General features: G+C 39.1%; 1 protein-coding gene across 1 annotated transcript in view; it reads right to left on the reverse strand.

Annotated features, from left to right (window-relative positions):
• ADAMTSL1 (ADAMTS like 1) overlaps window positions 1-20,614 on the reverse strand; it is a 459,478-nt gene that overhangs the window by 9,619 nt on the left and 429,245 nt on the right. The window contains exons 23-26 of the mRNA XM_086479436.1: window positions 18,998-19,177; window positions 17,035-17,169; window positions 1,671-1,871; window positions 460-640 (exon numbers count right to left, since the gene is read on the reverse strand). Of these exons, the coding sequence (XP_086335562.1) occupies window positions 460-640; window positions 1,671-1,871; window positions 17,035-17,169; window positions 18,998-19,177 (697 nt within the window). The remainder of the gene's footprint in view (window positions 1-459; window positions 641-1,670; window positions 1,872-17,034; window positions 17,170-18,997; window positions 19,178-20,614) is intronic.

Below are 20,614 nucleotides of genomic sequence, written 5' to 3' on the forward strand. Positions count from 1 at the left end.
TATATCCAACAAAGGGTGAGACTAGAATCACCCAACACAGTTCAAGCTGCAAACTTTGCTAATAAAGAGTAGACAGTACCCTCTCTATTATTTTCTAACCTAATTACTGAACAAGTAAACTCTCTTTCTACCAGGCACTACTGTCAATATTTTCCACAAACCTTGCTACATATTCCCAACTGTCTAGGTCAAGGGCTCATAAATTCCCTTTTAGAATGGAACAAGTTCTGTAATGATGAAGCAATTTTTTCATGTAGGGGAATACCTAAAGATAAGGGGTGATGCCTGTCACTCTAGATACTTTTTGATCTTTTGTAGTATTTTCTACAAAACATCTTTTAGCTAAACTTTTCTCCAGATAGGCACCAGAGAGGCTGCAGTGGCATGATGTCCAGTGCGAATAACCCTTCCAGCACTTCTTGAAAGTGTGTATGACATTTTAACATTGAACAGACGAACCGTGAAGGGCAGTCTCTCCTGTTGCATGCGATGGGCTGCAGGGCTGGTTTGGGCTTCTCTTTGCAGTGGGATATATTGACTTCAGCCCCATCCAGTAAGCACCTCAGCTGGGGCATCTGCACTCCTTTGTGGCCACAGGAAGCTGAACAAGCCATCAGCTTGTCTGCTGACCAGCGGTATTCTGCCAAAAAGGGAGAGACAAGTTAACACTCAAAGCCTGCCAGTAGGAGACCCTTAGAAAAGAAAGAATCAGAGATGTTGAAATATTTGGACTCAGTGTCTCCTGGAATGGGGAGCTACTTACTCCTACAAGGCACCAGTCAATGAACAAAGAAGAAACAGGATTCCAGCTGATGTAAGTCACTGACTATCTTTGGTGCAACAAACCCAGTTTCTTGGTGCTTAGAAGCATCAGGCATGGAAAGTGAATGACATGGTAGAGCAGCTAAGTGAGATCAGATGCCAGTGATGCAGGACATCGCATCTCTGTGTTTAAAGGGGTGTGATTTAGTGAAGGTGTGGCTAACTGCAGTTACCAGCAGTATCTATGATTCTATGATCTTACAAGAGTGTGTTTCTCACCAGGTAGATCATACAGATCATCCATTCTGAAGATGAATGGAGCAGTTGCAACACACTTAAAATTTTATGTCAGGATTTAAGGAAAAGTTAAATTCTTCTCCACTCCTTCCCTGACAATTGGAGAAATGAAAGCTGTGTATTCTGTTCCAACCCATCCACACTGTTCTGTTCTGTGGCTTATTTCTAGGGTAAATCTAACTGTTGCAGCATTTTAACAAGTGAACGGTTTTCAAGCAAGAAGAGGTTGTGAAACACCGACTTTAGCAGCTTAACAGAGGGGCTTCTAATTTTAGGGGTTCAAACTCTGACACTTCTATCTTGAATTTCTGGACAAGAAAATTGTCCAAACTCAACAAGCATAAGTATAGCTTGAATCAGTAAGGTGTGTTCTATGCTCAGCAGGCCAGAAATATCAGGTGTCATTTTGGTAAAGTAAAATCTAAACCACTGTAAGGTACCTGGTAGTCCTGCAAATCTATATCCATGGCAGTAAAATATCAAAGCAACTATTTCCTGCTGGGCTTGACTGTTCTGGCTTCAGAGAGGAAAAATCTAGGATGAGAAAGGCAGTGCAGGGAAGTCTATGGCAAAAGCCTCACAGGGCAGCAGGACTGAAACTGGAAAGTTACCTTGTATAGCCAGGGATGCTTTTTGTGTGAGTGAGCCAGCTTCATTCTGAGCAAGGCAGCTGAATTCACCATCAGGAGCATCACTGACATTGAGTATCTGAAGAATCCGGCCTGCTGCCAGGAGGCGATGCCGCAGACCGAGATGCTCACCAAAGTAAAGCCAGGTGATGTTTGGGGTTGGATGACCATCCACAGCACAACCTAAAAAACAAAGGCATGAAAGAAACTTGCTGAGTACTGAACTTGCAGCAAAATTATGTGCTTTGAAGTGGTCAAAATTAGGGGAAAAAGTCAATTCCACCCCGTTTTCTCCTCATTTTCTCATAACGAAAAACAGGAATACTGTGGTAATGAATACCTTCTCATCAGCTGAAAAAAAATATCCAAAACTCAGTTAATCAGCCTTATGAAAATCTCAGATCAGTTTGGAAATATTTATATCAAAACTTCTTATGTTCCCATTGTTTTGGATCGTCCTCATCTTAGCATTGAGGAAAGTGAGATAGGGAGGTTATATACTTAGCAGAAGCTCAAGGAGCACATTTAAACAAACAAGACAAACAGAACTTGGTCTCCGAACCGCCTATTTAAAACACAGGGCCACTTTCCTCTTGTGTTTTTTATATTAAAAATCAGAAGTTTTTGTTACACAAAATTTTTTATTGCAAAAAACTGCTGAAAAAAACAAGATAAAATTTAGCCTTTAGAGATTTTTTGTCACAGCAAGGGGCAATTCTTCAAGTAACAAGCAACCGAAACCCACAACTGAAAAAACCCTACTGTTCTGAAGCATTGTATGGGTATGTCTATGGATCACCAGGACAGCTGATGAGGTTTAGGTTCACAGTGGGTTCTTTGCCTGTTGAACTGAGGTAGAGTATCTGTAAGATACCATTTCCTGCGCTCCTCGTACCAGCTGCACACTTTGCCAGTTTCACGATGAATAGCATGTTTGTGAGACTTGCATAATCTGGGAAAGATAGTGAAGTTTCCTTACATATTTCCTGGGGAAAAAGAAAGAACTAGGCAATTTCCATGGGGCAACCCATCCACATCAGTTGCAGAGGTGGGGAGCAAGAAAACCATGTGCAAGGGATGGCATGTATTACTTGGGATGCTTGTGGCTTAGGCTAGTCCTACACTTCCATGCATCTCACTGTTACATGAAAGATCTGGCTGAGCTTCTGTGAATGTGATCTATACTGATAGTTTGTTATACTGCAGCTTTACACTGTTCTGTTTATATTAGTATGAATGTGTAATGAATGACTTTATTGTATACAAAATCCCTTCTGAAAGAAATGTACTATATAAACAAACATAATGTATATACATGAACATTCACACTACCATTGTGAATTCAAAAGGAATTGTATAAAAAAAGGAAGAGTACAAATTTAAAATACTTAAAGGTGGAAGATTGTTCTAAGATTAAGGAATAATTCCATCAGCTGATATTTCTGCATTGTCATCTCCATGTAATTTGATTATTATTTATTATTCACTGAGACAAGTCAGGATGTGAATATTGGTGCCTTTGTAGCTGCACTACACAATGAACAGACACTGCAATGTGATATTTTTGTTACTGTTCTTCCTTTCATTCTTGTTTGTCCACCTGAACAGATCCTTAACTAACATATACTGTTCCTACAGAGAGGCAAAGTGACTTATAGTTGCTGGAATCAAGACTTTATTTAAAGTGTGTTGATAGAGCTAGGACAAAGGTTGCACTCAATGATCTTGAAGGTCTCTTCCAACAAAAACTGTTCTATGATTCTATGAAATGTAACTATTTTTTTTCTTAGCAATTTATCTATGCCTTGCTGAGATGCCTATCACTGCAAGAATAAAAATATTTCATTAATCTACCCAGGAAGGCTGAACCGTTTGAATTCCAACCATCATCAAGACAAAATCCTTGAGACTTGAGGAGCACATTACTTTGTTTAGGAACGCTTGCTACTCTTCTTTGGACTTTAGTCACACCCCTAAATTAACACTAGGGACTGGGCTACTGTAATTTTCCCTTTTTTGCTACTAATCATACCTCCAATTGCACTATATTTGCGGCAGAAAATGCTACCTTGCCCACGAGAATTGAAGCTTTCTTGCTCATACAAAGCAGAACTCATGAAGATGGAAAAAGCCAGTGGTGACCTGTGGCACGTCCCAGCCATTGTCATGCTGAGAGGTAGATCCAGACACTGGGAGACGCCACCAGCTGCTCAGGAGGACAAATACGAGGCTTCTCACTGGTGCGGTGGCTACAAGGGTTTTTGCTGTGTCTCCTGTTGTTGGCAAGCCCTGACTGCATCCACAGTGGGGAAGGGCGTGGGCTGGATAAACTGCCCTTCGGGGGTGGCTCATTCTGTGTGAAATAGATATTAAAGAAAGCAAAGGCTGCCCAGAAGGTGGTGAGTGACGCACACAGTAGGCTTTCCAGTTGCAATGACAACATTTCACTGGCAAAGAACCAGTTAATGCAGATAAATATCAAAAAAGAAGGAAAAAAGGGAAGAAAAAGACAGAACAAGAAAGTGCACACTGCTCACAGTGGTTTCTCCCCTTCCATTTTCCCATTTTTATTTATAATGGTAAGGAATCTTTGCTATTTGTTTTAGTTTCCTTGGCAAGGTATAGTGCAGTTTTAGCCTTGGCAGTTCTCTCCCCAATGCTCACTTCCTGACCGCAGCAGCTTTCTTTGCTGCTCAGTCCTTTTTCCTGTTTCTCTCTATTCCTGCCATGCTTCATTTGACATTATTCCTTTTGTCCTGAGTACTGACATGTTTTTTCTTACTCTGGTGCTGAAAAACAACTCATCCAATTTTCAAGATACTCATTCTCAAGTAAATCAATGATGCAAAGAATTTCAGGCTCACGGGTAATGCTGCCCAAGTTAAAACAAATGGAAAACAAAGGAATATACAGGAAATGGGCAAACTTAACAGTAAGTGGCTGTATGACTTTTGCTTAGAGTATTCTTTTTCTTTCAAAATAATTGCAGGGATTTTCACAGGTCAGCATATAGCCATGACAGCTGAAAAAGATATGCTGTGAGCTCGGTTTCACTGTTTGCATTTGCAAACACGCTGCAATAATGGATAAATGAAGAAAGCAGGAAGGTCAGTTTGATGTTAAGCACAGAGGAACTGAAATTGATTTCAGGGTGCAAATGGTCCTAGTTTGTGCCTGTTTTTCTTTAAAAATGTTATTGTCAGGCAAAACAATATAGTGTTCCTAGTACTGACTCTTTTACTTGTCTTGTATACTATTTCTTCTTTCAAAATGTGTATGTAAATTATTAGCTAAACATCCAGTAATCAATAATATGGGGGGAAGACTCCCAAACACTATTCCCTAGGTATGTTCTACTAGTGAGTAATTATTACTTTTTTAACATTTAACAACAAAACTTTACTAACACCTGAAAGACTTGTATGTAATGGATACCTCTCATTTGTGTATGCAGAACAAGCATCAGTCACGTTTCATAAGTGATGCTTCCTATACGTTTCCCATGTGTATGTATGCATAAGCTGTGGAATAATGTTTTATACATATCAAGTGAGAACCAGAGTACAATAAAAAACCATGTTCCATTAATATCCCCTTCTCATCTCCCAGGAATAAGTTTAATACCATTTAATGCAGATTACCAACACCTATTCTCTATTTCCTCCTATACCTGTGGACATTGACTGCTTTATCCTTCCAAATCTCAACACCTGTCCCTATACCACCTGAGAAGGAAAAACCGGATTCGTTTTCAGACAGCACAGCTATTGCAGAGCTTTAGTGCATCAGAACCCTTGGAGGGCAAGTAGGAAACATTTTTTTGGGACTGTTTCTGAGCAGTGAAAGGTCTGGCATGAGAGAGCCCTTCTCCTTCAGTCCTTCTTAAGCAGAGAAAGAAAATACTGCTTTCAGCCTCCTTTCCAAAGTCTATTGTGACTGAATTCATTCAAAGCCAGGATGAGTCATGGATGTGCAAAAGCTGGAGATACAAACAACAATCTAATACCAATTACACCTTTTAGTAGGGAAATATTTCAAGGATGACAAGGGACTGTTTGGAAAGGGAAGATCAATATTTCACAACAATGCTAATAATTTCTTGATACGCAAGAATAAATGCACAGCACAGGCCAAATTCAGCTCCCCATTATGACTCTGCAACACTTTCTGTCTGAGTGTAGCTGCGGAAGGACTCTGGGCTATTGTGTTAATGCTAAGAGAATGAAGTATGAAGCATGCACAACTCTTTCACTTGCAGGCTTGAACGACAGAAAAAAATAAGTGCAAAGGCTGTTGATTTTAGGAGTCCTCTTTTTTAGTAGCCTGACAAATCAGCAGAACTATATGGAAAGCAATGGTGAAAAAGTCAAACAAATTTTGCAAGTACTAAATACTGTTTGTAATACAAGCAAAAAAACCCACAACATTGCCTTTAAAAAAGGTATCTATTCTTAAAATACAGATTATTTTCATGCATTCGTATTTGTCTAACAAACAGGTCTCTAATTTACTATTGACTTGCTGATTAATCCCAGGCAATATTTCTAATATTTGTTAAAGATGGAATCTTAGTAAAGACTTCAGTTCAAGATGAGGCAGTTTATTTGAAATTTCTTAAAATATTCCTACATTCTGATCTCAACAAACTACTTAGCTTTCCAACTGCAGCCCTGAAGCTGCTGTGCCATGGGAGGTAAGCTCACCTTTTCCATCATCCTGTCAGCTAACCAAGGCACATGGAGATGCATGTTGTCTTACCTGAGGCCAAGCCAGTAATGGAGCTGGTAATTAAACTCTCACTTTCTCAGTCTCAGGCCAACACTATCATCTTTGGAAATTATTTCCTATTTAAGAGACAGATCTCGGTAGCATAGCCTAGTTATAAACACACACGGTGGTATTCAGTTCAGATCCATTGGTATTAATGTTCAACTACATGTTTGTACCTTAAGTTCAGTTTTACATCGTTGCAAAATCAGTGATCATACCTTGCAAAACAGGCAAATGTTTGTGCTGCATTCATTCAAAATACTTTGAATCAACAAAAAAAGGCTGAATTTGAAAAAAAGTAAACATTAGGGACTGCATGTTTCAGGACATCACACAGTACAATGTACAAATGTAGCACAGAAATTTCACAGAAAACTTCAGCTAGACTTACAAACCAGAATGCCTATGCCCCTGTCTCTGCAAGTCACAGACATGTACCTATCCAAACATACAACTGGGAGATGAAAGAGGATTGCTGACTACTCTCTGAAATGCCTGGCAAAGGAGAAAAGAAGGAATTTGGCAGCAGAATTAATTATATTAAAACAGAAATAAAGCGAGCTAAAAAAAATATTCTGTGATTCTGCGTATACTTTACTGAACTCTGACAGTAAAAGCATGGTAGACCACAATACCCTGTGTTAAAGTGATAAATATAATGCAGGTATAGGATTTGAAACCTGATAGTAATTCCACTCTGTCCTGGTTTTGGCTGGAATAAAGTTAATTTTCTTCCTGGTAGCTGGTGTAGTGCTGTATTTTGGATTTAGAATGAGAATAATGTTGATAACAGATTGAAGTTGTAGGTGTTGCTCAGAAGTGTTTATACGAAGTCAAGAAATTTTCAGTTTCTCACACTGCCCTGCCAGTGACGAGGCTGGGAGTGTACAAGCAGCTGGGAGGGGATGCAGCCAGGACAGCTGGCCCAAACTGGCCAAAGAGGTGTCCAACATCATATAACATCATGTGCAGTATACAAACTGGGGGGAGTTGACTGGGGGGCATCTCAGCTTGGGGAGTGGCTGGGCATCAGTGAGATACTGGTGAGCAACTGTATTGTGCATCACTTGTTTTGAATATTCTGTTATTATTATTATCCCTTCCTTTCCTGTCCTGTAAAACTTTATATCAACCCACAAGTTGGTTTTTTTTTTTTTTTTTGATTCTTGCTGAGGGCGGGGGGAGTGAGCAAGCTGCTATGTGGTGCTTAATTGCCAGCTGGGGTTAAACCATGGCACAGTCTAATATCTACATTCAAATTGTTACAGTATACTTTCAAAATAGAAAGATGATTAAGGATGACGTGAAGAACAAAGTGTTTGGAACAGAATGTGGAGAAGCCGTGGATCAACCTCAATAGACAGAAGCTTGGTGCCAAACTACTATATTGTACTTCACACTGTACTACTGTGTTCACACTATGTAAATGAGATCAGACTGGCACAGAGAAATACTTCCTCAATTTCACAGAATCACAGAATCATAGAATGGTAGGGGTTGGAAGGGACCTCTGGAGATCATCTAGTCCAACCCCCCTGCTAAAGCAGGTTCACCCAGAGCGGGTTGCACAGGATCACATCCAGGCAGATTTTGAATATCTCCAGGGAAGGAGACTCCACAACTTCCCTGGGCAGCCTGTTCCAGTGCTCTGTGACAATGTAAAGAAGTTTTTCCTCATGTTAAGGTGGAACTTCTTGTGCTCCAGTTTGTGTCCTTTGCCCCTTGTTCTGTCACTGGGCATCACTGAAAAGAGCCTGGCCCCACCCTCCTGAAAATCCCCAAAATAAAGAATTAATGTTAATGGAAGTACAACCTTTATTTTTAGTACTTTAAAGGAGGGCAAATGAACATGAATTTATGCTTGACAAGGAAAGCCATGTATTCAGGAATTCTTGAAATAGGCCAGTTCAGCTGACAGCAGTAGTATTTTAAAAAAAAAGAAGGTATTTTAAATAGCTATTTATGGCTCCAAAGGAGCAGCTGAAATTTACTGTACTAAACATACGAGATGGTTTTTAAACAGTTCTCAAAACACCTAAACTGGTTACCCAATGACATATATGCTGTTATTATTAGATATCATTTACATACATTTACATCATTACATTGTAAATTTACACCGTATTCAACAAAAATGGAGGTAGGCCCATTCCCTGTCCCAGAAAGGCTGTAAAAAATGTTCCCAAATATACAGCCATATGGTGGGCCTATTAAAAAAAGCAATGGAATTTTCAAGCTCTGGTAGTAATACTGTTTTCTAAAAATGACTCTGACAGTAGGAATCCTACTCACTTAGGATCTTGTATTAATAAGGATTGGGCTGAAAACAATCACCAGTGGCAAATCATAGAAGCAAAGCCTATGAGAACGGTACAGCATGCTGAAATGACCTCCTGAGCTAATGGTGATGGGTTTGTGCAGTGCATGACAAAAATGGAGGAGGATCACCTTGCAGTATTAACTTTTGTCCCACCATTGTTGCAGCTCCAGGTTAACTGTACAAGTACATTTATGGGAGAGAAACAACACTGAAAAGAGGGGTGTGGAGCAAGCACTGAACAACAGTATAGCACGAGTTCAACAAAAGACAGAGTGAGAGCTAGAGCATAATGTGATTACCAGCCCAAGCTGTGAAAGTGAATGCTGCTGTAGACGCCAATCTGCATTTCTTAATTAAGCCGATGTAAACTTGCTACATCCTGAGACTTCAGCAGCTCAGGAAGCTTGCTGTGGTGCAAGGAAAAAAACAAATGCAGAGCAGAGGAGGTGGAGGGCAGATAGGCACAGGAAAGCCAGTGCTGCTTGCTTCAGAGAGGATGTAACTTCTGTCCTATTAACAAAGTGCTTTATGATTAAGGAGAGGTTTTGAGAACCAACATGCAGTGAGAGTGTGCTTCAAAACTTAGGATGGATAAGTTCATTAGTCAACAGGTCAGAAATCCCACAGAATTCGAAAACTCCCTTAACACTTACTCTAGAGCAATGCTCAAATTGTGCAAGAGGCTAAAAGATCTTTTATGTGAAGTAGCTGGCAGAACGACAGGTCTCCACACCAGGATCCTGTGGCAAGTCTGAAACCCCTAGTGTTTCACCAGAACTTACCTCAGTGGAGCTCTGCATCATTTGTACCTATGTTAGAACAGAGTCTACGACAGTGATCCTGGAAAAGCTTAGACACAAGTTCAAGGGCTACAGCTCTTACCACAAACCCAAAATTAAACAGATGTTGCCCCAGAGGCCAGTGATATTATTTTATGTGGCAGCATTTTGGACCACTGCTGTAGATCAGAGGTTCTCAGATTAGCTCATTCATGGCACCAAACAGCAATCAGGAAAAACCCAAGGCAGCAGATTGCCTAGAGGACCTCAGTCTTTTCACTCTGCTTTCAGAGCTGGGCAGCTGCAGGACTAGTGTCTGACTGCCTGAAAAACAAACACTATATCAGTGTGGACACAAATGTTCAACTAAGTAGGGGTATCATCATGTATCGTATGCACTGAAATGTACATAGTATGTGTACGCAAATGAAAAGCCACACATTTCAATGGAGTTATATAGTATAGTCTGATGTAGAAAGAAGATACTGCAATACCCTATGCACTTTATGCAATATTTAGAACGTAATCAATGTGATAGAGTCTGATTGGGGAATTAATTACAATGACAATGGCATACTCTTGATATTAATTTTAACTCTCATCTTGTCACTTTCCTGGGTATTCTTGTAAACAGTATGACAAGGCAGAATTTTCACTGAAACAACGATGAAAGGGAATGGAAAACACAATTAACAGAACAGATTATTCCATGAATGCACTTAGTCCTTTATCCTCATCACAGTGGAAGTATTATTAGTGTAAAAATAAAGTTGCTAAAAAGATATTCTTTAGCATTAGAACTACTTTTCAAACGTGATGGACAATTTATTAGAGACAGTGGGGAGGAAAAAAATTATGTTGTGCAAAATAACTTCTCAGATAGCCATGATTTTACCTGACTCCTACTGCACAACTTCTGCAGCTGTCTTTTTCATTAGGGGAACAAGACACTGGTTTAATTATAGTTACTCATTATTTCTTTCTTTGCTGACTCTGTGCAGATTTTAAATTGTTTTGCATTTCTGCGTCCAATTTTAATGCAGCAGTAATTCCCAAAACCTAGGAAAATTTAGAGCAGGCCGATGGTAGAGAGGGGAAGGGCAAAAGGAAGTAAATAAAAAAATTATCTTTCAAAAACGTATACTCTTGCTCTTGAGTATGCTGCAAAACATTGCAAACATTTGTACTGGTGAGATCAGTTGTATTCTTCTGGATCATGTATCGCTTTTCACACTGGTTTTGAACAAGTATCTGTCCTATGTTTACAAATGTTATGGCTCAAAAGCGAGATACACAGCAAGCAATTGCAGCACTATCTTCACTGGCTCTGGTCCTGATCACTACATTAGTCTGTCTATATGATCTGTTTCTGCTCCTAAAAACAGTCAGTGGCACAGTGTTTGACTCACTATAATGCGCCCCAAACAGTAAAAATGTTCTAGGCTAATTTTTCTCTTCAGTGACACGTCTAGATGACCCTTAAATCTGCAGGTAGACAAATACTAGTCACAGACTTGAAGTGGTCTCCTCTGAAAAAAAGAAAAGATTGAAAAGCCTCCTGAACTTTGGGCCTTGGCTGTAATGCAGTTGGCCCTTTCGTAATAAGTAATTTATTCATACTCAAAAAGATGGCCATTGCAAGCAAGGTGGCTACCATAATTGTATTTTTCCATTCTGCTTTCTGGGGCCTCTTTTGGGCATCTAAGTTATTCTACTAGAAATGAGGGTGATATACTTTTGTTAGTAAAGCAAAAATGAGAGGAAAATACTGGTTTTGGTAAGGGGAATTCTTTGCAGCTTTTAAGTGAAAGGTTTTTGTTATTACTTTGTTTTAAAAACAGCTTCATCTTTAAATAACATTGGTGTTTGCAGAACAGGAATTTGTACTCCAGCTGCTCATCTGAAGCAGCTGTGAAATTGGCAGCTAAGCTGCTCTGGCTCTGTGGTCACTGAGGATAATGCATAAAACCAGAAAGAAATCTGCTTTCTAGGACCATGTTTGCAATGCTGGCAGTTGGTAAAATTATGTTCTGATTTGTGAAGTGAGTAAAATTGATATGAAGTCATCAGGGAGAACATAATAAATATGGAGCAGCAGTATTTCCTTTTTGTACAATTGACTACTTTTCTGGTCATAAAAAAGTACACTTTATCATCTAACTTTACAACTATTTTCAGTATCTCTTACAAATAGGGACTTTTTTGCTGAATAGACAAAATTGAATAGATGTGGCATAGCCTGGAAAAGTCAAAATTCAGAGTTCTATGCTGGGGACGACAGCAGGTTCCCAGTGAACAAACTGGAGATTAGGTAGTCTGCGAGACAAAAGGGTTGGGAACCAGATTCCAAATAATTGCCTCAGCTTTTCCCTGTAGGTTCACCCATATCTTCAGATTCTCTAGAATAACAATTAAGCTCCAGGATTTGCATTGCGTTCTTTTCATCCAAAGAATAAAAAACAGAATAAAGGCCAAGAATTTAAATAAAGATGGCATCTCCTCTTTCGATCAAAATAATTGCTACTATTTTTTTTTTTTCCAAAATGTGAACACTTCATCAGGATACAGTGAGCCTTAAAAATATACATTGCAGCTACACACAACAGCTACCATTATCTCAATATTTAATTTTTCTTGGATGTCTTCTTTTTTTTAAAGACGTTGCTCAAGTCTTGCACTGTGCCAGGTAAGAGCAATTTTCTGTTCATTTCAGATCCTAGCTATCTTAACTGTTTACACTCCCATTTTTCTTTAAATTCATGAGCCTGTACTATGATCCAAAACAAAGATGCATCCCTTCATTTGGCTGCCTCATAAATGCAGCCCAAAACCTTTATGTAATTATATACAATGTGCAATGCAGCAATCTTCCTTTCTTCGATACGCGTATGCTCAAGTGCACACCATGTTTTCAGAAATTATCACACATGATAAAGTTTCTGAAAAAAACATATGGGACATGAACCTGAAGCTTTGGCAAAAAAAAACAAATCTATCAAATGTGTTCACAGACATTTTCTGTGCAACTTGAAGAGCTCATCTGCAACGAAATATTAAACAAAACAGATGCCAAGAAACACTGTGCTGTTACAAGCAAAGTACATTCTCCTTCAACGTTTTTTCTTTCATTGTGTCGTTTTATAGTTACTCTTACACTTCTATATTCCTAGAAGTATTCATTTCTGACCTTTCTTCAAATGTTCCTGCAAGAATCCTCACTTAAATATAGTTTACATATATAAGTCAAAGTCACTAAAGCTTCAGCTTTCACTGTGCCACATAACAGCAATAAATAGTATTCTTTTGTGCTACGATAAGAAGACATTCGTATGTCATATTTTGTATCTTTTGACAAGTCTGCTGAGGTTTACAATAAGGTTACAAATAAGTTTGAAAAATTGTAGTGATACAAGTGTAGATAAAATCCACCAGGATTTGCAAGATCCTCAGACTTTCTCACTGCAATGTCTTCAAATACAGAAACAACAATCTTGAACCCAAATGAAAACAAGCATTCTTGATAGACCCAAAGTCTTTGCTGCAGGAGTATTAGAAGTCAGGAACACCGGGTCCCACAGCTTCAGTTTTGCCAAAATTAAAATTTACAAAGCTCAAGGCCCATGGAAATGTGTCCAGGGAGTTGTGTAAAAAAATTCAGTGATACTTGTAGCATAGATAAAGAAACTCTATTGAAAATACATGAACTTAGGATTTTCCTTTAATTTAAAAAGATAATTCCACAAAGTAATCAGGACTTATGGAAGTCAAATGGTCACGAATATTGTTAAAACCCAAAAGTTCTTACCAGGTGACAAACAACATAATTTCTTTCTGAGGAAAAGGGCAGAGTTTCTTATAATACTTTCATTACCAACATTCAGGAAAACTGTATTCAGAATTAAAGAAGAAACCTTATTAAGATTAAGATCTAACGTGAAAGCTTTCCAAAGAAATATAAATTGGTGTCACTTCAGAAATTTATTATGTTCTATGTTACGTGTGATATAAAGTCTTGTGTGCCTGCTATGAATCAAGGACATCGGAAAGTGCATGACACTCTTGCTCATCACTGATTGTCGGTTTGTTCTACTGTAAAACCCAGAAGTATTTCCAAGCTCATGGGTGCTCTGGCTTCTGCTTTGAGAGAAGTCACATCCTTCAGACATGTGATCTGCAGATAACACAGAAGTGTTTACTGCACAATCTGCCAACTGATATGAGGACTGGGGAGGATTGCAGTACTCTACACACACTTCCAGCAGTTGTAAAGGAGTAGAGTAAGCATCAACCTAAGCCACTGTCTACATCATGCTCTCTAACCAGATGGTGAGTTGGGTCTAGAAAGGTAACTGAAATCTCAACCTGTTAGAAGTAAAAGTAAGAAAGTATATATGACAAAAATATTCCTGTAACCTCATGCAAAAAGGTGTTTTACATTAGATCTTAATGGGATGGTTACTGACTCCATTGGGCAGGGCATAGGTATTTAACAGGTCTTTTCCTGTTTCTACAATGAAGGAGCACAAATGACTGCTGAATGACCCTTAACAAAGAGAAGAAAGACCTCCAAACCAGATATTTGTGTTATGGCCCTGACTTTACCTTCTGCAAAGCCCCTGAAATTTATGTAGAAGAAACCCATAGGAGCTGACTCCAGAGAGCAAGTTCGTAATTTCAAATGGTTGAAATGATGGTAGAAGAATTGTAACAGAAAATACATAGCAGGTATGATAATCTGGAGGCTCCAGTTCTCTCCTTTCAACTCAGCTTGTCAATTCTTGTCATATTTCACACAGCTGCTAATTTCCAAACAAGTTCTCATTTTGCAACTTTAATCTTCTGTTGCTGTGTTAATATTTTCTGGTTTATGGTTTGTTGGGTTTTTTTGTTTTTTTTTTTTTTTTTTTTCCTCAAGGTTCAAAACCAGTGTTTAAAAAGGTTTTGATTCCCATTTTTCTTAAATCCTGGTGAACCCATTCCTGAATTTATCCAGGTTTCTCACATAATTTTTCGCCTTTGGAGTGTTTTAACTCCTTTAAAATATAAAATTTCCCCAAAGCTTACTTATCACTTCTTTTCTTCGTGCTTCACTCTGTTCCTTTGCACATTTCCTATTTTTCTTCTTTACTCAACAAATCCTTATATCCTTAGATTTCCAAATATCAGGTCTAATTTAATGCCTTCTGAGTACTGAGAGATATCGGTGCCTGTCAGCAGTAGCACAGACAAGGGACCCCATACATAGTAATCTATATACCCAAAGTTCTTATATGGGGTATCCAGAGCATGCAGAGCAAACACCTCAACATAATCAATGATGAAAGACTTAACAGGATTAAAGTCAATTGGCTGGGTGGCAGAATAGAAAGAATTAGGGGACAGCTTGTAGTGGGTGCTGTAGGCAGAGGACACAGACATGGGTCACAAGTTCACAAGTTGCTCCTAAATTGGTGTTTGAAGCTGGTGCTTAGAAACATGTACAGATTTTCTTTCCAGTGCAGCAATATTTCAGACAAATCTTGATTATAAAGGTATCACAGTAGTCCATGATAAACTTAGGCACTGTACTGGAAGACTGTGAGGAGACTGATTTTGGGAGTAAATATAGAGTCTTTTATTGTAGTCTATACTGAGATTAGTGTACGAGGTAAACTAGATGTAGATTAAAAAACCCCAAAATCTGAGAGATAAGTCCTTTTATTTTTCTGACCAATAATGTTTATTTGCAGTGAAGGTGAATCCAAATTCTTTGGTACAACTACAGAAAACATATTTAAGTAACATACATGGAAGCTGAATTCTTTGTGTATTTGTTTTGGTGATACAACGTGATGCAGCACACTGGACTGTAGCTTTCTAACTGATTGGATAGCCCATTCCATGCTGATGGAATGAAAAAACTCTCAGGAGGTTTCCTTAGGTTTTAACAATAACAGGCCTCAAATTCAGGTCAGTAAAATTCCAGTGAAGTTGAGGGAATTGCCTCAAGAATGAAACTGGTTTGCTATTTTGCTATTAAGATTCATGGAAATTCATTGCTCCTGGAGCAGAATGGCAGGGTACAGGGCAACATGGCCAAATGAAACTAATTTAGAGGCAGTTATATACAGGCAGTGCAGAACACCGTTTGCGGTTCAATTACTGCTTTCAAACAATAAAAAAATCCTTAAAACTACTAAAGACCTCTTTTTGGAAACCTGAGAGGAAATGGGTGAAACAGGAGAGTGACCTGGTCTTACAACTGGGTGTAAGTACAGTAAAACCGTACTCAAAATGATTTATTCAATGCTAATAAATACCTTCAGATATTCCTCCCATCAAGGACTATTTCAGTGCAGTTTTTGTGCAAGCAGAAATGTAATCCAGAGCTGCATGCTAAAAGCCGTTGCAAAAGTATGCAGATGTCATCACTGGGGAAAAGTAAACCATACAAAACTAAAAACATAAATAGAAAGCCCCCACTGTGAAAATAAAATCTTAAAATTGCTATTAAATGTAAGCAAAAAATATTTTGGAAGGTATGAATACCAGAGCTATAAACACTCAGGCCAGCTACAGACCCTTTGCTAAAAGTTTCAGATCCCTACCTCTAAAAAGATAAAAGATTGCTCTGATACTGCAGGGCATCACAAAATTTCACTGTATGCAGTAACAAGGCCATTAGAGAAGCTGCTTGCCTGTCTGAGCCTGACAGTTAGTAGAGGCTCAAGATCAGCGAGAAATTAAATTTTAAAATAAACATACCTTGGACTTTAGAAAAATATTAGTTTCTCTTTGCAAACAAATCATGCTCACAGATATAAAAGGAGTTTACACCATATAGCAGTGTAAAGAGGAGAAAGCTACATGGAAGGCAGAAAAGGATGAAAAGAAGAAAAGCATTTCATTTGGGTTATTTCTGCTTTCTGCAGACGTTGGTTGTGTGATATAACAAAGAGAAATAAAATTAATAGAATAAAACAGAGAGCTTGCAAGAGAAAAATATGTCTGGAGAGACAGGCAAAACTCTAGAAAAGGCTCTGAAGAAGAAGGACACAACATGAATAGCAGACGTACGGAAAGTCTGGTACCCAAATGAAGAAGAAAAAGAAAAACAGAACCACAAGTGCTTCTTCTTTTAGATAAGCTAGCACATCAGTTTGCCATGTCTTGCATTGATGCCGGCCCCTCAGAGCAGGGACTGCTTCTTACGGAGTGTTATAAAGTGTGGCAAAATGGAGCCCTTATTTTGCATGCAGCTTTGGGGTATTACACTAACAAAAGGTTCTCTTTTTTTTTAAAATCAATTTCTGACTTCTAAAAACAATTTGGCAGTGGTTATGACTGACAATGAGTTGTCAGTTTGAAGTCTTTTGTCCCAGTGCTTCATGGCGGGATAACTGAATGCTTAACTGTAATGGAAAACTGGATGCATAACTGTAATCTAAACTCTAAACCCTTTTTGATCTACAAAAAAATCTTAAAGCACTTGACTTACCAATGTAAGCAGAACTCCCTGGACTGACGGTCATTTTTGTTCCTGAAGGAGAGGTCAGCACTGAATGATTGTTGGTCCCAGCATTGGAAAGCACTGCTGCCAAGTCTTCTAGGTAAGGAAGAGGTCGTGGAGGCTCTGGTAATAGATTGGGAGACTGAAGTGATGACCAACACTATAGCAGAAAACATCTCAGGGGTATCAGAAGAACCGCTATCAGCTACTGCTGCATTATTTGCTGTGCCGAACATTACTATTTCAAAGGGGCAGTTTAAGTAACTTTGGGCAACTACTAAAGGTGTGCTTTGTCTCATCTTAGGTAAGGAACTAAAGAAATTATTAAAATAACATCTGGATCAGTATTACCACAAAATAAAAGAAATTATCTCCGAAGGCCACCATGGCATTCTGGATGACCCTCTTCATATGTGACCAAAGTACATGTTATCAGGAGATACAGCAGCTTGGTTGAAAGAGCAAATTTGTACAACATAGAAGCCAAATCAAATGTCCATGGCAGTCAGTGGAAAACCTTTTAATGTCTGCTACAACCTAGATCAAGCCTGATTAAATATGGCTATAACCCTGCCAAATCCTGTGGTGTACTTAGGCAGAGCTCCAAAGGACTAAGAGTTCAAAGCTCAAGAGGAGAAGTCTATGCTGAGAACTGCAGGATTTAGTTCTTTACTAACTATAATGCTATTTTAAAAATCGATTGTATTGCCTATCATTCCTAATTCTGTTTGTTGTGGAAATGATGGGGTATTTGATTTAAGTGAATGGTTGTTTCATCCCCTTTCAATTAGATCACAGCACACAATAAGCAAGTTTTCTATTGCTGATCACATTCACCATCAGAAGTATGAGTCGTGGATGCTTGAAGTCTTTCTTTCCATCAAGGAACTAAAAATGTCATTTGCCTACAAACATAAGCAGCTTGCATAACTCACAGTAACTTTCCGTCTTTAAAAACTAAGCCATTTATAAAGATCACAAAAGGATTTAAAGATCATGTGAGAGTTTTTATTTATAACTGAAAACCAGCTGATTTGCTTTTTTTTCAGATTTTTTTAGGCTGAGTTTCTAGACGCAGTCTGGATTCACAAGGAAACCATATGAACATTCATTTTAGTGTTGTCTGTGAAATGGAGAAAACTCACTTTAAAACTTCCTCTGGAAGCTGCATCATCCATGGGACCTGTGCTCATTTTAGTCATGAAAGATGAGAGCTGTAACAGATGCTTTAATGGTGCTGCACCAATAACAGGGACTAGGTTTCAAAATTTGACACTTCACTATAAAATATACAGAAGCACTTACAAAGTCTGGCTGGGTCATCCATATGCCAGGCACGGTGAAATGACAAAAGATGAGTTACTAGGAAAGGAAACCCCTTTCCCACACGTCCAATTACCACCAGGTAACACTTGACCCATACTTCACAGCTGACATTGTCCTTTTGAATAACCCAGCTGGGATTTCTATCTGTTGTTTAGAAACCCAAGAAAAAGTAAACTTCGCCCTTCACTTAACTTGGGAAGTGCTTTTTAAAAGCATACTGGGTTTATGTACCTGTTAGGTGTGAAACAGGTCAGTATCACACAGCCATGTATGGAAAGGCTGCTCAGCAGAGGCAGAGCACTTCACAGGGAAAAAGTGGCATCATTCTCATTTCAAGATAGCCACTTTAAGAAATGGTTAATAAATGTTTTTCTTAGCTGGTTAAGTCTGAAAGGGGGAAACTGAGTATGTCAGGACTGGGAGGTGTAGTCCCTGTGCTTGGGGGGACTTATCCATCTTCCCTTTACCACCACCTTCTTTCAGGTGATGCTGACCAGAGAGCAAATGTAGACTGATTATCTTCCCAGATTCTTTTCTTCTTCCACATCATCTGATTAATTCTGTCGGCTAGATGTGCCAGAAGCCACATTACTATTGCTACAAGTGCAAAATACCCTGGACTTACCAAGAACCAACAGCTGGGAGCTTTCAGTTACCTCCCCACGGAGATTGGCTGCCTTGCAGGAGTACAGTCCCTGATCAGGCAAAGAAACATTTGCAATCAGCAGCAACCCATCATGAAGATGGTGAGCAGAGGACAGCTTGACCTTGTTCTTAAACCAAGTAACTTCTGCTTCAGGAACACCTAGAAAAACATTGACAAAACATAACACATGCAAGATACAGTGGTTGCTAAACAGTGCTATGGTTTCTACAGACAAAATTGTTAAGACAGAACAATTAAAACACGATTTTAATATGACTTCCAAGTAACATTTTTTGCAGTTCAGAAGCATTTAGTCAACTCTTTTATATTGCCTGCCTTTATGTTTCTTACATCTTTTTGAGACGGAGCAGAAGAGTTGAAATAAAACTGAATCGAAGTCTTCCCTTTTATTGTCCCAGAATTGAACAAGTGAACTCTGAACTGATCACTTTTAAAAGCAAGCCTCTATTGGATCAGAACAAAGGTTAATCTAACCTAATATCCAGTCTCTGGAAGAAGCCATAAGCTGGTGCCTCTCCCAGCCTCCCACTAGTTTCGTCTCAGCAACTTGCTGAGCCAGAAGTAGTTTCTGTGGAGTCAGGAGCCCTCCATGGACTTCTCTTTCATTAATTAATCCAATTTTTCCATTTTGAAATTATGCAACAACTAGCATTTACATCTTCAGAAACGAAGTTTCACCGGTCTCACCACAAGTCTTCAGGCAACAGACTGTCATAGATTCGTAACTCGCTATAGGAAGGTTTGCCTCCTTTTGCGTGCTTGGATCTAAGATCCAGCTATCTTTCTTGGGTACCCTTTTGTAGGAATGGGTTCTGATGTGTAGCTGGCAAGATCTCTGGCCTTGCAGTAGATAGTATTTCCTTGGCATAGGGATTGCTACCTCGATTTAAATGCATACCAGATCAGGTAACTTAGTGTCACTTACTACTAAACAATTGGTTTACAAGAAATGGTATTGGAAGTCTCAATAGATGGGATAGACCTCTGGAGCTGTGCCTGGGAGGAAATAATACTGTGTGGACCCATGGCTGTAAGGAGTAATACATCACTAGTCCTGGTAACTGCTGGAGGTCATACTTTCCCTTTTATGGTACCCTCTGTATGTGGCAGGCAGTTAATCTCTTTCATGTGAACATGCAGTTTCTGGTGTCCACTGTAGATTACAGGCATGTGTACAGGCAGTTATTCTTAAGTGTCTGCTGCCCAACTTAATCCTTCCCTGCCTTATGTCACAGCAACGTGTTCCTCTGCCTATTGCCCACAGCTTTCTGGTTGTGTCTCCACGTCAAAAACCAAAACCCACTCTGTCAATTCTGTGGCCCTGTCATTGGAAATAACTCACTTGGGATGTGCTCACTGGGCATGACCACCAATTTTTCTGTTTTCGTAGTGGCCACCTGATTGCAGGTGTCTTGTTAAACATGTGCAGATGCAAGTGGGAAAGGGAGATTTTTCCCTTATTCTTCCACATCAAAGCATTGTGGCCCATTTTCCACCTCTCCCAGAGCCACCTGGTAACTTTGCCAAGACATTTGGAATCAGTATTTCTAAGCCTGGCAGCCAGAAAGGAAAGCT

This window comes from Leptosomus discolor, chromosome Z, assembly GCF_034619465.1.
Source record: "Leptosomus discolor isolate bLepDis1 chromosome Z, bLepDis1.hap2, whole genome shotgun sequence".
Lineage (NCBI taxonomy): Eukaryota > Metazoa > Chordata > Aves > Leptosomiformes > Leptosomidae > Leptosomus > Leptosomus discolor.